Genomic DNA, 14,528 nt, shown 5'->3' on the forward strand with positions numbered 1-14,528 from the left:
CAACATTTAACTATGTATATAGGCCCTGCGATGAGGTTGCGACTTGTCCAGGGTGTACCCCGCCTTCCGCCCGATTGTAGCTGAGATAGGCTCCAGCGCCCCCCGCGACCCCGAAGGGAATAAGCGGTAGAAAATGGATGGATGGAACTATGTATATATATTTCCGAATTGGTTTAACTGCCACCCGCCTGAATCTATTTAAAATCAAATTTTTTTAAATTTCAAGCACCCGACCCGACCCGACCCGCGGATAAAATCAAATTTTTTTAAATTTCATCCGCCCGATCCGCGGATAATCCGCGGACTCTAACATGTACGCATGTATGAATGAATGTACGTACGTATGACTATGTATGAATGAGTGTATGTGTGTATATACAGTATGAACGTATGTATGTATGTATGAATGAATGAATGTATGTGTGTATGTATTATGTACGTTTGTATGAATGAATGTACATATGTATGTATGTATGTGTGTATATGTACGTATGTATGAATGAATGTACCTGTGTATGAATGAATGAATGTATGTGTGTATATATGTACGTATGTATGAATGAATGTATGTGTGTATGTATTATGTACGTATGTATGTATGTATGTATGTATGAATGAATGTATGTGTGTATATATGTACGTATGTATGAATGAATGTACGTACGTACGTACGTACGTACGTACGTACGTACGTACGTATGTATGTATGTATGAATGAATGTATGTGTGTATGTATTATGTATGTACCGGTATGTATGTATGTATGAATAAATGTGTGTGTGTGTATATGTACGTATGTATGAATGAATGTACGTATGTATGACTATGTGTGAATGAATGTGTGTGTATATATGTATGTATGTATGTATGAATGAATGTATGTGTGTATGTATTATGTACGTACAGTATGTATGAATGAATGTACGTATGCATGTATGAATGAATGTATGTGTGTATATATGTACGTATGTATGTATGTATGTATGAATGAATGTATGTGTAAATGTATTATGTACGTATGTATGAATGAATGTACGTATGTATGTATGTACGTATGTATGTATGTATGAATGAATGTGTGTGTATATATGTATGTATGTATGAATGAATGTACGTACTTATGACTATGTATGAATGAATGTATGTGTGTATGTATTATGTACATTTGTATGAATGAATGTACATATGTATGTATGTATGTGTATATATGTACGTATGTATGAATGAATGTACGTGTGTATGAATGAATGTACATACGTATGACTGTTAGTAAGAATGAATGTATGTATGAATGAATGTACAGTATGTGTAAATGTATTATGTATGTATGTATGTATGTATGAATGAATGTGTGTATATATGTACGTATGTATGAATGAATGTACGTACGTATGACTATGTAGGAATGAATGTATGTGTGTATATACAGTATGTACATATGTATGTATTATGTACGTATGTATGAATGAATGAATGTACATATGTATGTATGTATGTGTGTATATATGTACGTACGTATGAATGAATGAATGTACATATGTATGTATGTATGTATGTGTGTATATATGTACGTATGTATGAATGAATGTACGTATGTATGCATGTACGTACGTCCGTGTGTATGTATGTAGGTATGTATGAATGAATGTATGTGTGTTTATATGTATATGTGTGCATGTACAGTACGTATGTATGTGTATATTTGTATGTATGTATGAATATACTAATGTATGTATGTATGTATATGTATATATGTATGTACAATATATTTGTCTCCCAGTATGTGCGGGAGCCAAAGTAGGGCCCCTGCCTCTCAGAAAGCTCAACCCAAAACAACAGGTGCGGTACCGAGGGAACACGGAACCGTTGGCCCCACGCAGGCAACCTGACCAGTGACAGAGTTCCCAGAACCGGGGCCAGTGGCAGGCCGTAGACAGATGCATCCTGCACAGGACAAGGCACGGGAGTAGCAGGAGACAACCAGCCCCCGAGCCAGTGTGAGACCACACCCCACGGGAGAAGAAAACAGGAGGCTCTCTAATTGTAGACACTTCCTGTCCCTCACCTTTAATGGACCGTGTGGAAACGTGCATCCGTTCCAAACCGAAGCGTCCGACGGCGACTAATGTTTGCATAACGCCATGTTCCTTCTGCGTGCAGACATGAACTCTCACGAGGACGACGGAGAGGATGAGACGGACGATTACGTCATCCAGCGCAGCATCCACGAGGCCTGCCAGGAAGCCTTCCTCAAATCACCTGCCAGGTACGGCGGGATGTCGCCACCTTGTGTCACACCTGACCGCTCTTCTTCCACCGGCAGCTTGGCCCCGCCCACCGCTGACAACCTGAGAGTGCTGGCGGCCATCGAGCAAGGTAGGAAGCGGCCGCTCCCCGAGCGTTGTTTACCTCATGCTGCCTGTTCCCATGGCGACCAGGCGAGGCGTCCGCGCTGAGGGACATGCTGAGGCACGCGTGCGACTTGGCGGAGGCGGACAGTCGCGGCTGGCTCCCCCTCCATCGAGCCGCTTCCCAGCCCAATCTGGAGGTCCTGGAGACCGTCTTGACACGTGCGTCAATCAAAGTCACCTTACCGTAGCTTTTGACGTTTGGACACGCCCTGAGCGGGTCACCTCGTTGCTGTTAGCAACACCATGCTAAATGATGTGGTGTCTCTCAAAGAAGCGCGTAAACATGGCGGCCATCTTGGAAAGGTCTCAATCCAACTTCCTGAGGCATTCCAGAACATTCATAGTGGAAAAAAAAGATTTTACAGTAAAAAAAAAACCTGACAACTCAGTTGCCTGACTTTTAATGTAAAATTAACGTTTTTATAATTGCATCCTTCCGTGAAAAAAACACCTTGAATTTAAGGTTAAATTCTGCTGACTCAGCTGCCTTTTTTTTTTCTTTTTCTTTTTGGATGCATTTATGTGTGCATTAATCTAAATAATTGTAAGTGTGAAAGGATGATGATGGATGGATGATGAATGGATGGATGATGACTGGTTGGATGCATTTATGTAAGCATTAATCATAAATAATTGTAAGTGTCAAAGGATGATGATTGATCGATGATGATGATGAATGGATGGATATTCATCCATCTATTCATCATTCATCATCCGATGAATGATGGATGGGTGGTTGGATGTGTGATGAATGGATGGATGGCTGGCTGGATGCATTTATGTGTGAATTAATGGATATATAATTGTAAGTCTGAAAGGATAATGGATTGGTGGATGGAGGACCGGTTGGGTGGATGATGGATGGATGGATGGATGGATGGATGCATTCATGTGATTCCACATGAATTCCACATTCTTCCACTGCGCCACAGCGTGGCGCAGTGGAAGAATGGCCGTGCGCGACCCGAGGGTCCCTGGTTCAATCCCCACCTAGTACCATGCAACCTCGTCATGTCCGTTGTGTCCTGAGCAAGACACTTCACCCTTGCTCCTGATGGCTGCTGGTTAGCGCCTTGCATGGCAGCTCCCTCCATCAGTGTGTGAATGTGTGTGTGAATGGGTAAATGTGGAAGTAGTGTCAAAGCGCTTTGAGTACCTTAAAGGTAGAAAAGCGCTATACAAGTACAACCCATTTATCATTTATCATTATTATGTGTGCATTAATGGATAGATAACTGTAAGTGTGAAATGATAATGGTTTGATGGATGGATGAATAGATGATGAATGGATGTGTGATGAATGGATGGATGACTGGTTGGGTGCATTCATGTATGCATTAATCATAAATAATTGTAAGTGTGAAAGGATGATGATGGATGGATGATGACTGGTTGGATGCATTTATGTGTGCATTAATCTAAATAATTGTAAGTGTGAAAGGATGATGATGATGATGGATGATGAATGGATGGATGATGACTGGTTGGATGCATTTATGTAAGCATTAATCATAAATAATTGTAAGTGTCAAAGGATGATGATTGATGGATGATGATGATGAATAGATGGATATTCATCCATCTATTCATCATTCATCATCCGATGAATGATGGATGGGTGGTTGGATGTGTGATGAATGGATGGTTGGCTGGTTGGATGCATTTATGTGTGCATTAATGGATAGATAATTGTAAGTCTGAAAGGATAATGGATTGGTGGATGGAGGACCGGTTGGATGGATGACTGGTTGGGTGGATGATGGATGGATGGATGCATTTATGTGTGCATTAATGGATAGATAACTGTAAGTGTGAAATGATAATGGTTTGATGGATGATGAATAGATGATGAATGGATGTGTGATGAATGGATGGATGGCTGGTTGGATGCATTCATGTGTGCATTAATGGATAGATAATTGTAAGTGTGAAAGGATAATGGATTGGTGGATGGAGGACCAGTTGGATGGATGGCTGGTTGGGTGGATGGATTGCTGGTTGGATGCATTCATGTGTGCATTAATGGATAGATAACTAAGTGTGAAATGATAATGGTTTGATGGATGGATGAATAGATGATGAATGGATGTGTGATGAATGGATGGATGGCTGGTTGGGTGCATTCATGTGTGCATTAATGGATAGATAATTGTAAGTGTGAAAGGATAATGGATTGGTGGATGGATGACCGGTTGGATGGATGACTGGTTGGGTGGATGATGTATTGGATGGATGGATGGATGCATTCATGAGTGCATTAATGGATAGATAATTGTAAGTGTGAAATTATAATGGTTTGATGGATGGATGAATAGATGATGGATGGATGGATGAATGAATGTGTGATGAATGGATGGATGGCTGGTTGGATGCATTTATGTGTGCATTAATGGATTGATAATTGTAAGCGTGAAAGGATCATGGATTGGTGGATGGATGACCGGTTGGATGGATGACTGGTTGGGTGGATGATGGATGGATGGATGGTTGGATGCATTCATGTGTGCATTAATGGATAGATAACTGTAAGTGTGAAATGATAATGGTTTGATGGATGATGAATGGATGTGTGATGAATGGATGGATGGCTGGTTGGATGCATTTATGTGTGCATTAATGGATAGATAATTGTAAGTGTGAAAGCATAATGGATTGGTGGATGGAGGACCAGTTGGATGGATGACTGGTTGGGTAATGATGGCTGGATGGATGGATGGATGGTTGGATGCATTCATGTGTGCATTAATGGATAGATAATTGTAAGTGTGAAATGATAATGGTTTGATGGATGGATGAATAGATGATGGATGAATGGATGTGTGATGAATGGATGGGTGGCTGGTTGGATGCATTTATGTGTGCATTAATGGATAGATAATTGTAAGTGTGAAAGGATAATGGATTGGTGGATGGATGACCGGTTGGGTGGATGACGGATTGGATGGATGGATGGATGGTTGGATGCATTCATGTGTGCATTAATGGATAGATAATTGTAAGTGTGAAATGATAATGGTTTGATGGATGGATGAATAGATGATGGATGGATGGATGAATGGATGTGTGATGAATGGATGGTTGGCTGGCTGGATGCATTTATGTGTGCATTAATGGATATATAATTGTAAGTGTGAAAGGATAATGGATTGGTGGATGGATGACCGGTTGGATGGATGACTGGTTGGGTGGATGATGGATGGATGGATGGTTGGATGCATTCATGTGTGCATTAATGGATGGATAACTGTAAGTGTGAAATGATAATGGTTTGATGGATGTAAGAATAGATGATGAATGGATGTGTGATGAATGGATGGATGGCTGGTTGGATGCATTTATGTGTGCATTAATGGATATATAATTGTAAGTGTGAAAAGATAAAGGATTGGTGGATGGATGACCGGTTGGATGGATGACTGGTTGGGTGGATGATGGATGGATGGATGGTTGGATGCATTCATGTGTGCATTAATGGATAGATAACTGTAAGTGTGAAATGATAATGGTTTGATGGATGTAAGAATAGATGATGAATGGATGTGTGATGAATGGAAGGGTGGCTGGTTGGATGCATTTATGTGTGCATTAATGGATAGATAATTGTAAGTGTGAAAGGATAATGGATTGGTGGATGGATGACCGGTTGGATGGATGATGGATTGGATGGATGGATGGCTGGTCGGATGCATTCATGTGTGCATTAATGGATAGATAATTGTAAGTGTGAAATGATAATGGTTTGATGGATGGATGGATGGATGGATGAAAGGATGTGTGATGGATGGATGGATAGCTGGTTGGATGCATTTATGTGTGCATTAATGGAAAGATAATTGTAAGTGAGAAAGGATAATGGATGGATGGATGAGTGGTCGTATGCATTCATGTGTGCATTGATGGATGAATACTTATAAGTGTGAAAGTATAATGGTTTAATAGATGGATGAACAGATGGATGGATGACTGGTTGGATGGATGAATAGATGGTGGATGGATGAGTGATGAATGGATGGCTGGTTGGATGCATTTATGTGTGCATTAATGAAAAGATGATTGCAAGTGTGAATGGATAACGGATGAAGAATGGATGATGGTTGGGTGGGTGGATGACGAGTTGGATGCATTAGTGCATGCATGGATAAAATATTGCAAGTATGGATGGAAAGTAGGTTGGATGAATGGATGGATGCATGACTACAAGTGTGGAAGGATGGATGGCCGGATGAGTGCATTATTGCATGAATAAATACTGTATGAACTGTAAAAACAACAATAGGACGTTATTAATTTGCATAATTTGATGTAAAAACATTTAAAATGTCAGATTAAAATCTGACTAATGTTTTTTTTTTCACTTCATAAACTTGCTGAGATTGTGCAAGAGAAAAAGTCTTGATGTGTCGGCCGTGTTCGTACTGCACATTCCCAGCTTCCTTGAACGCAGCATCTGTCCATGACGTTATGAGTCATGCGTGTAACACGCTAAATATTCCCTGCAGGATTCCACACGTGCATCTTTTTGTTCCTGCAGGACAGCTGACTCAGCAAAAATAACTCATGATTCATATCTAACAACACACACACACACACACACACACACACACACACACACACACACTCCTCACCTTTGACCCTCTATGTGTGTGTCAGGCGGGGGGCTGAACCTGGAGGAGAGGACGGGGGTCGGCGGAGAGACGGCGCTCACCTTGGCGGTCAAAGGCGGCCTGGCGAGCAACGTGAGCGCCCTGCTGGTGCGCGGGGCGTTGCCGAACACCGCCAACGCCACGAACGAGTCTCCCCTGTTGCTAGGTAACCAACTCGCTCCGCCCCCTGTCGCTAACCAAACAGCCAGCACAAGTCAGCGTGTCTCTTCCACGAGGTCAGCGGTGAGGGCGGGGTCGTACGCGATGGCGTCGGCGCTGGTGTCGCACGGCGCCTGGGTGGAGCAGGTGTGCCGGAAGAATTGGAGCGCCGTGCACGAGGCGGCCAAGGCGGGTCACGTGGACGTCCTGATGCTCCTGCTGAGGAACGGCGGACGCGTCAACCAGAAGGACGTCACCGGGGTGACGCCGCTGGCCGTGGCCGCCGAGCACGGACACTTCGCCGTCACGGAAATTCTGCTCAACTGTGGTGAGTTTGGAGGCGTTTCCGCCGAGACGGTGGTCATGTGTGTCCGGTTCAAACACTGATGACATCTATTAAACAGACAAGAAGCAAGGAATTAAACAGAGACAGAATTCAATTTAGCTCTTTGTACAGTCTTCCACCACTCTCTGACGAAAGGATTGTCTTTTATTTGGACTTTCCCTGATTACAGCTGTTTCTAAAGGAAGGGGGTCGTAAACAGCCGTTGCCCTCGGTCATGGTCCACATTTGGAGCAGAGCGATAACGTTTTCTAGAACATTCCAGCTGCGTTCAAGATGGCAGAAACAGCGCCACCCGCAGGACCAGGGAGGAACTACAAGTTGATTCTTCTTCTGTGATGTTCAGGCAGCAGAGTCAACGCTCAGGCTTGCAACGGCGAGACTGTCCTGTTGGATGCCGCCGGCACAGGAAACACTTCCTGCATCCAACTGCTGCTGGACAACGGAGCCGACCCCAACCTGGCCAGCGCCCACGGACACCTGCCCCTCCACAAGGCCGCTTACGCCGGACACTACGAGTGAGACTCAGGCCTTTGCATGTTGGATGTGTGCTTGGATGGATGGAAGGGTGGACGCATTGGCGAATACAGCTGGATGGATGGATGGATGAAGGGACTGATGGATGGATTGATGGAAGAATGGACGTAATGGCGAATACAGCTGGGACTGATGGATGGAAGGATGGATGCATTGGCGAATACAGCTGGATTAATGGATGGATGAAGGGACTGATGGATGAATGAATGGAAGAATTGACATATTGGCGAATACAGCTGAATGAAGGGACTGATGGATGGAAGGATGGACGCATTGGAGAATACAGCTAGATGGATGGATGGATGAAGGGACTGATGGATGGAAGAATGGACTTGTTGGCAAATACAGCTGGATGGATGATAGATGGATGGATGGATGGATGAATAGACGTATTGGCGAATACAGCTGGATGAAGGGACTGATGGATGGAAGGATGGATGCATTGGCGAATACAGCTGGATTAATGGATGGATGAAGGGACTGATGGATGGATGAATGGAAGAATGGACGCATTGGCGAATACAGCTAGATCGATCGATGGATGAAGGGACTGATGGATGGATGGATGGAAGAATGGACTTGTTGGCAAATACAGCTGGATGGATGATGGATGGATGGATGGATGGATGGATGTATTGGCGAATACAGCTTGATTAATGGATGGATGAAGGGACTGATGGATGGATGAATGGAAGAATGGACGTATTGGCGAATACAGCTGGATGAAGGGACTGATGGATGGAAGGATGGATGCATTGGCGAATACAGCTGGATTAATGGATGGATGAAGGGACTGATGGATGGATGAATGGAAGAATGGACGTATTGGCGAATACAGCTGGATGAAGGGACTGATGGATGGATGAATGGAAGAATGGACGCATTGGCGAATACAGCTAGATCGATGGATGGATGAAGGGACTGATGGATGGATGGATGGAAGAATGGACTTGTTGGCAAATACAGCTGGATGGATGATGATGGATGGATGGATGGATGGACGTATTGGCGAATACAGCTTGATTAATGGATGGATGAAGGGACTGATGGATGGATGAATGGAAGAATGGACGTATTGGCGAATACAGCTGGATGAAGGGACTGATGGATGGAAGGATGGACGCATTGGCGAATACAGCTAGATGGATGGATGGATGAAGGGACTGATGGATGGATGGATGGAAGAATGGACTTGTTGGCAAATACAGCTGGATGGATGATAGATGGATGGAGGGATGAATAGACGTATTGGCGAATACAGCTGGATGGATGGATGGATGAAGGGACTGATGGATGGATGGATGGATGGAAGAATGGACTTGTTGGCAAATACAGCTGGATGGATGATAGATGGATGGATGGATGAATAGACGTATTGGCGAATACAGCTGGATTAAGGGATTGAAGGATGGAAGGATGGATGCATTGGCGAATACAGCTTGATTAATGGATGGATGAAGGGACTGATGGATGGATGAATGGAAGAATGGACGTATTGGCGAATACAGCTGGATGAAGGGACTGATGGATGGAAGGATGGAGGCATTGGCGAATACAGCTAGATTGATGGATGGATGGATGGATGGACGGACGGATGGATGAATGGACATATGGCAAATTTAGCAGGATAGCTGAATGGATAGATTGATGTATTGGCAAATACAGATGAATGGATGCATGGATGAATGTATTGGTGAATACAGGTAGATGGATGATTGATGAAGGGATGGGTGGACGTATACAGCAGGATGGATGATGGATGGATGATGATTGGCTGGGTGCATTGGCAAATACAGCTGGGATGAATGGTTGGGTGGATGGATAAATGGATGGATGGATGTTAGGTGGGTGGGTGGATGGATGAAAAGATGGATAGTTGGATGGATGAATGGATAGATATATGGTTTAGTGGGTGGGTGGAGGGATGGATAGATGGATGGATGTTAAGTGGGTGGATGGATGGACGGACGGACGGATGTATGTATGGACATATGGCAAATATAGCAGGATAGCTGAATGGATAGATGGATGTATTGGCAAATACAGATGAATGGATGGATGGGTGAATGTATTGGCGAATACAGGTTGATGGATGATTGATGAAGGGACGGGTGGACGTATACAGCAGGACGGATGATGGTTGGTTGGGTGCATTGGCAAATACAGCTGGGATGAATGGTTGGGTGGGTGGGTGGATGGATGGATGTTAGGTGGGTGGGTGGATGGATGGATGAAGGGATGGATAGTTGGGTGGGCGGGTGGATAGATGAATGGATAAATTAATGATGGATGGATGGGTGGGTGGATGAATTGATATATGGTTGGGTGGGTGGGTGGATGGATGATAGATGGAAGATGGATGGATGTTAGGTGGGTGGATGGATGAAGGGATGGATGGTTGGGTGGATGAATGGATACATAAATGGATGGATGGGTCGATGGATGAATGGATAGATGGATGATGGGTGTATTGGCAAATACAGGTAGACGGATGGACACATTGGCGAATACAGCTGGATGGATAATGGATGAATAGTTGGGTGGGTGGATGGATGAATGAAGGGATGGATGTATTGGTGAATACAGTTGGATGGATGGACTAATTGCGAATACAGCTGGATTGATGATGGGTGGTTGGATGGATGGTTAATTGGATGGACGTATTGCCAATACAGCGCTGGATGGTTGATTGGATGGACTTATTGGCAAATACAGCTGGATGGATGGCTATTGTAGGTTTAAGCCCTCCTAAATGAAAAGGTTTTGGTTCCTCAGAGCATTGAAGCTGCTCATCCCGCTGACCAGCAAGGCGGCCATCAAGGAGGCGGGGCTAAGTCCTCTCCACACGGCTGCAGAGGGCGGCCAGAGTCGATGTTTGCAGCTTCTGTTGTCGCGAGGCTTCGACGTCAACTTCCGCTTGAGCAGCAGGAAGTCAGAGAACTACCGCGACATGAGGAGGAGCGCTTTGTACTTTGCTGTTTCCAACGGAGACGCCGAGTGCACCAGAGTCCTGCTGGCGGCGGGGGCCAAGACCGACCTGGACCCTCTCTGCTGCCTCCTGGTGGCCGTGCGCTCGGGACGCTACGACATGGTGAGGCTGCTGCTGGACGCCAACGCCGACGTCAACTGTCACTTTGGCGTGGTGAGCGACACTTCCTTCCCCACCGCGCTGCAGTACTGCCTTAAGGACCAGGTGATGATGAGGATGCTGCTCAACCACGGCTACCAGGCGGAGAGATGCTTCCGCTGTCACCACGACAACGCCTGCCAGGGAACGGAGGAGGCGGAGGAGAAAATTCCTGTGAGTGGCTTTTATTGTTGGAACAGGAGAACTGTGACTGCCAATCACACGCATGGACACGGTGTCAGTCATGTGTCAGTCACGTGTCAGTCATGTGTCAGCCAAGTATGAGTCATGTGTCAGTCACGTGTCAGCCATGTGTCAGTCATGTGTCAGTAAAGTATCAGTCATGTGACAGGCATGTGTCGGTCATGTGTCAGTAAAATATCAGCCATGTTTCAGCCAAGTGTCCGTCATGTGTTAGTCATGTGTCAGCTAAGTATCAGTCATGTGACAGTCATGTGTCAGTAAAATATTAGCCATGTTTCTGCCATGTGTCAGTCATGTGTTAGTCATGTGTCAGTAAAGTATCAGTCATGTGACAGTCATGTGTCAGTCATGTGTCAGTAAAATATCAGTCATGTTTCTGCCATGTGTCAGTCATGTGTTAGTCATGTGTCAGTAAAGTATCAGTCAAGTGACAGTCATGTGTCAGTCATGTGTCAGTAAAATATAAGTCATGTTTCTGTCATGTGACAGTCATGTGTCAGTCATGTGACAGCCATGTGACAGCCATGTGTCAGTCATGTGACAGTCATGTGTCAGTAATATATCAGTCATGTGTCAATAATATATCAGTCATGTGTCAGTCATATGACAGTAATGTCTCAGCCATGTGTCAGTCACATGTCAGTAATATATCAGCCATGTGTCAGTAATATATCAGGCATGTGTCAGTCATATGACAGTAATGTCTCAGCCATGTGACAGTCATGTGTCAGTAATATATCAGTCATGTGACAGTCATTTTTCAGTAAAATATCAGTCATGTGTCTGTCATGTGACAGTCATGTGTCAGCCTTGTGAGTCATGTGTCAGTCATGTGTCAGTCATGTGTCAGTCATGTGTCAGTAAAATATCAGTCATGTGTCAGCCATGTGTCAGTCAAGTGTCAGTCATGTCAGTAATGTGACAGTCATTTGTCAGTCATGTGTCAGCCATGTGTCAGTAAAATATCAGTCATGTGTCAGTAAAATATCAGTCATGTGTCAGTAAAATATCAGTCATGTGTCAGCCATGTGTCACTAAAATATCAGTCATGTGTCTGTCATGTGTCAGTAATATATCAGTCATGTGTCAGTCATGTGTCACTAAAATATCAGTCATGTGTCTGTCATGTGTCAATAATATATCAGTCATGTGTCAGTGATATATCAGCCATGTGTCAGTCATGTGTCAGTAATATATCAGTCATGTGTCAGTCAAATGACAGTAATGTCTCAGCCATGTGTCAGTAATATATCAGCCATGTGTCAGTAGTATATCAGTCATGTGTCAGTCATATGACAGTAATGTCTCAGCCATGTGTCAGTAATATATCAGCCATGTGTCAGTCATGTGTCAGTAATATATCAGTCATGTGTCAATAATATATCAGTCATGTGTCATTCATATGACAGTAATGTCTCAGCCATGTGTCAGTAATATATCAGCCATGTGTCAGTCATGTGTCAGTAATATATCAGTCATGTGTCAATAATATATCAGTCATGTGTCATTCATATGACAGTAATGTCTCAGCCATGTGTCAGTCATGTGTCAGTAAAATATCAGCCATGTGTCAGTCATGTGTCAATAATATATCAGCCATGTGTCACTCATGTGTCAATAATATGTCAGTCATGTGTCAGTCATATGACAGTAATGTCTCAGCCATGTGTCAGTAATATATCAGCCATGTGTCAGTCATGTCTCAATAATATATCAGTCATGTGTCAGTCATATGACAGTAATGTCTCAGCCATGTGTCAGTAATATATCAGCCATGTGTCAGTCATGTGTCAGTAATATATCAGTCATGTGTCAATAATATATCAGTCATGTGTCATTCACATGACAGTAATGTCTCAGCCATGTGTCAGTAAAATATCAGCCATGTGTCAGTAATATATCAGTCATGTGTCAGTCATATGAAAGTAATGTCTCAGCCATGTGTCAGTCATGTGTCAGTAATATATCAGCCATGTGTCAATAATATATCAGTCATGTGTCAGTCATATGACAGTAATGTCTCAGTCATGTGTCAGTAATATATCAGCCATGTTTCAGTAATATATCAGTCATGTGACAGTCATGTGACAGGATGTTTGACCTCCACAGTTTTGTGACTTCATGAGCTTGTGCTGCCTGGTCCACCTGGCTGGAGGTGTGGTCAGGACTCTGCTGGACTACTTGGACCAGGTCCACATCTGCTCCAAGCTCAGACACGTCTTGGAGAAACAACCTGAGTGGACGCAAATATTGGACATTCTGTGTGAGTCACTTGGTCTTTCTTGTGGGACTCGGCAGCAGTGAGGTGGACACTTCCTCGTATGTTTGACACGTGTCTTTAGTCCTTCATGTCTCCCTAGTCCTAGTCCTAGTAAACAGTAAACATGTTTGTTTTATCCCATTTACACGATGTAGGAGTTCCTCTGAAAGAGAGAGACTATTGTAGGGCAGTATCCGTGGTATATACAGTCGTGTCTGTCTTTATAAAGCACAGTTGTAGCTGGGACGCATTGTCTTTAATCTCCTTTCTAATGAGTTAAATTTTCTTATTAAAGAAATTCATAAAGTCATCTGCCGAGTGGGTGGAGCTACTGGGAGCAGTCCCTTGTTGGGTTAGCGATGCTACTGCACTGAACAAATTATTAGGAATGTGATGATAAATCAAATAAATAAAAAAAGACTTCCTGTCTCAATATTGACGTGTGTCCACCTTGCTCTCCAGGCAGTCCTCGCTCCCTGGGACACCTGTGCAGGTTGTCCATCAGAAGACGTTTGACCCTCAAGAGGCTCAACAACACAGAGGTCATGAACTCTGACCTGTTCCCTCCCGGCCTAAGAAGTTTCATCCTGTACCGCGACCTTGACCTCTACAAGGACAAACATTGAATGGTTATGATCTTTTTCTACCTATGTCAAGTATTTATGCTAGTCCATGGCGTTAGTGCAAGCGTTATTGGGGGCGGGACTTATAGTCGAGTAAAAAAAAAAAAAAAAGTGTCTCTCACTTTTTTGAAGTTTGCCTAAAAACCCAGATGAAGTCTCAAGGAGGTCAAAGGTGAAAGTGCTAACATCGTCCCAATGTGTAATGAATGCTAATGAGGTCA

At 43.8% G+C, this 14,528-nt stretch overlaps 1 protein-coding gene across 1 annotated transcript; it reads left to right on the plus strand.

Moving 5' to 3' along the window:
- Positions 1-2,162: 2,162 nt before the first annotated feature.
- On the plus strand, positions 2,163-14,310 carry asb15a (ankyrin repeat and SOCS box containing 15a). Its single transcript, XM_061924249.1, has 9 exons — positions 2,163-2,266; positions 2,324-2,376; positions 2,439-2,570; positions 7,062-7,220; positions 7,296-7,541; positions 7,903-8,074; positions 10,869-11,394; positions 13,534-13,687; positions 14,147-14,310. The coding sequence occupies exons 1-9, from the start codon at positions 2,163-2,165 to the stop codon at positions 14,308-14,310; spliced, it is 1,710 nt and encodes a 569-aa protein (XP_061780233.1).
- Positions 14,311-14,528: the final 218 nt, after the last annotated feature.

This window comes from Nerophis lumbriciformis, linkage group LG29 (genome assembly GCF_033978685.3).
Source record: "Nerophis lumbriciformis linkage group LG29, RoL_Nlum_v2.1, whole genome shotgun sequence".
NCBI classification, from domain to species: domain Eukaryota; kingdom Metazoa; phylum Chordata; class Actinopteri; order Syngnathiformes; family Syngnathidae; genus Nerophis; species Nerophis lumbriciformis.

Bases quoted from the DNA above. Each gene is read 5' to 3' on its own strand.
- asb15a (XM_061924249.1), top strand. From the start codon at position 2,163: ATGAACTCTCACGAGGACGACGGAGAGGATGAGACGGACGATTACGTC. The intron at 2,571-7,061 runs GTGCGTCAATCA...TGTGTGTGTCAG, and splicing joins CCTGGAGACCGTCTTGACAC to GCGGGGGGCTGAACCTGGAG. The intron at 11,395-13,533 runs GTGAGTGGCTTT...TGACCTCCACAG, and splicing joins AGGCGGAGGAGAAAATTCCT to TTTTGTGACTTCATGAGCTT.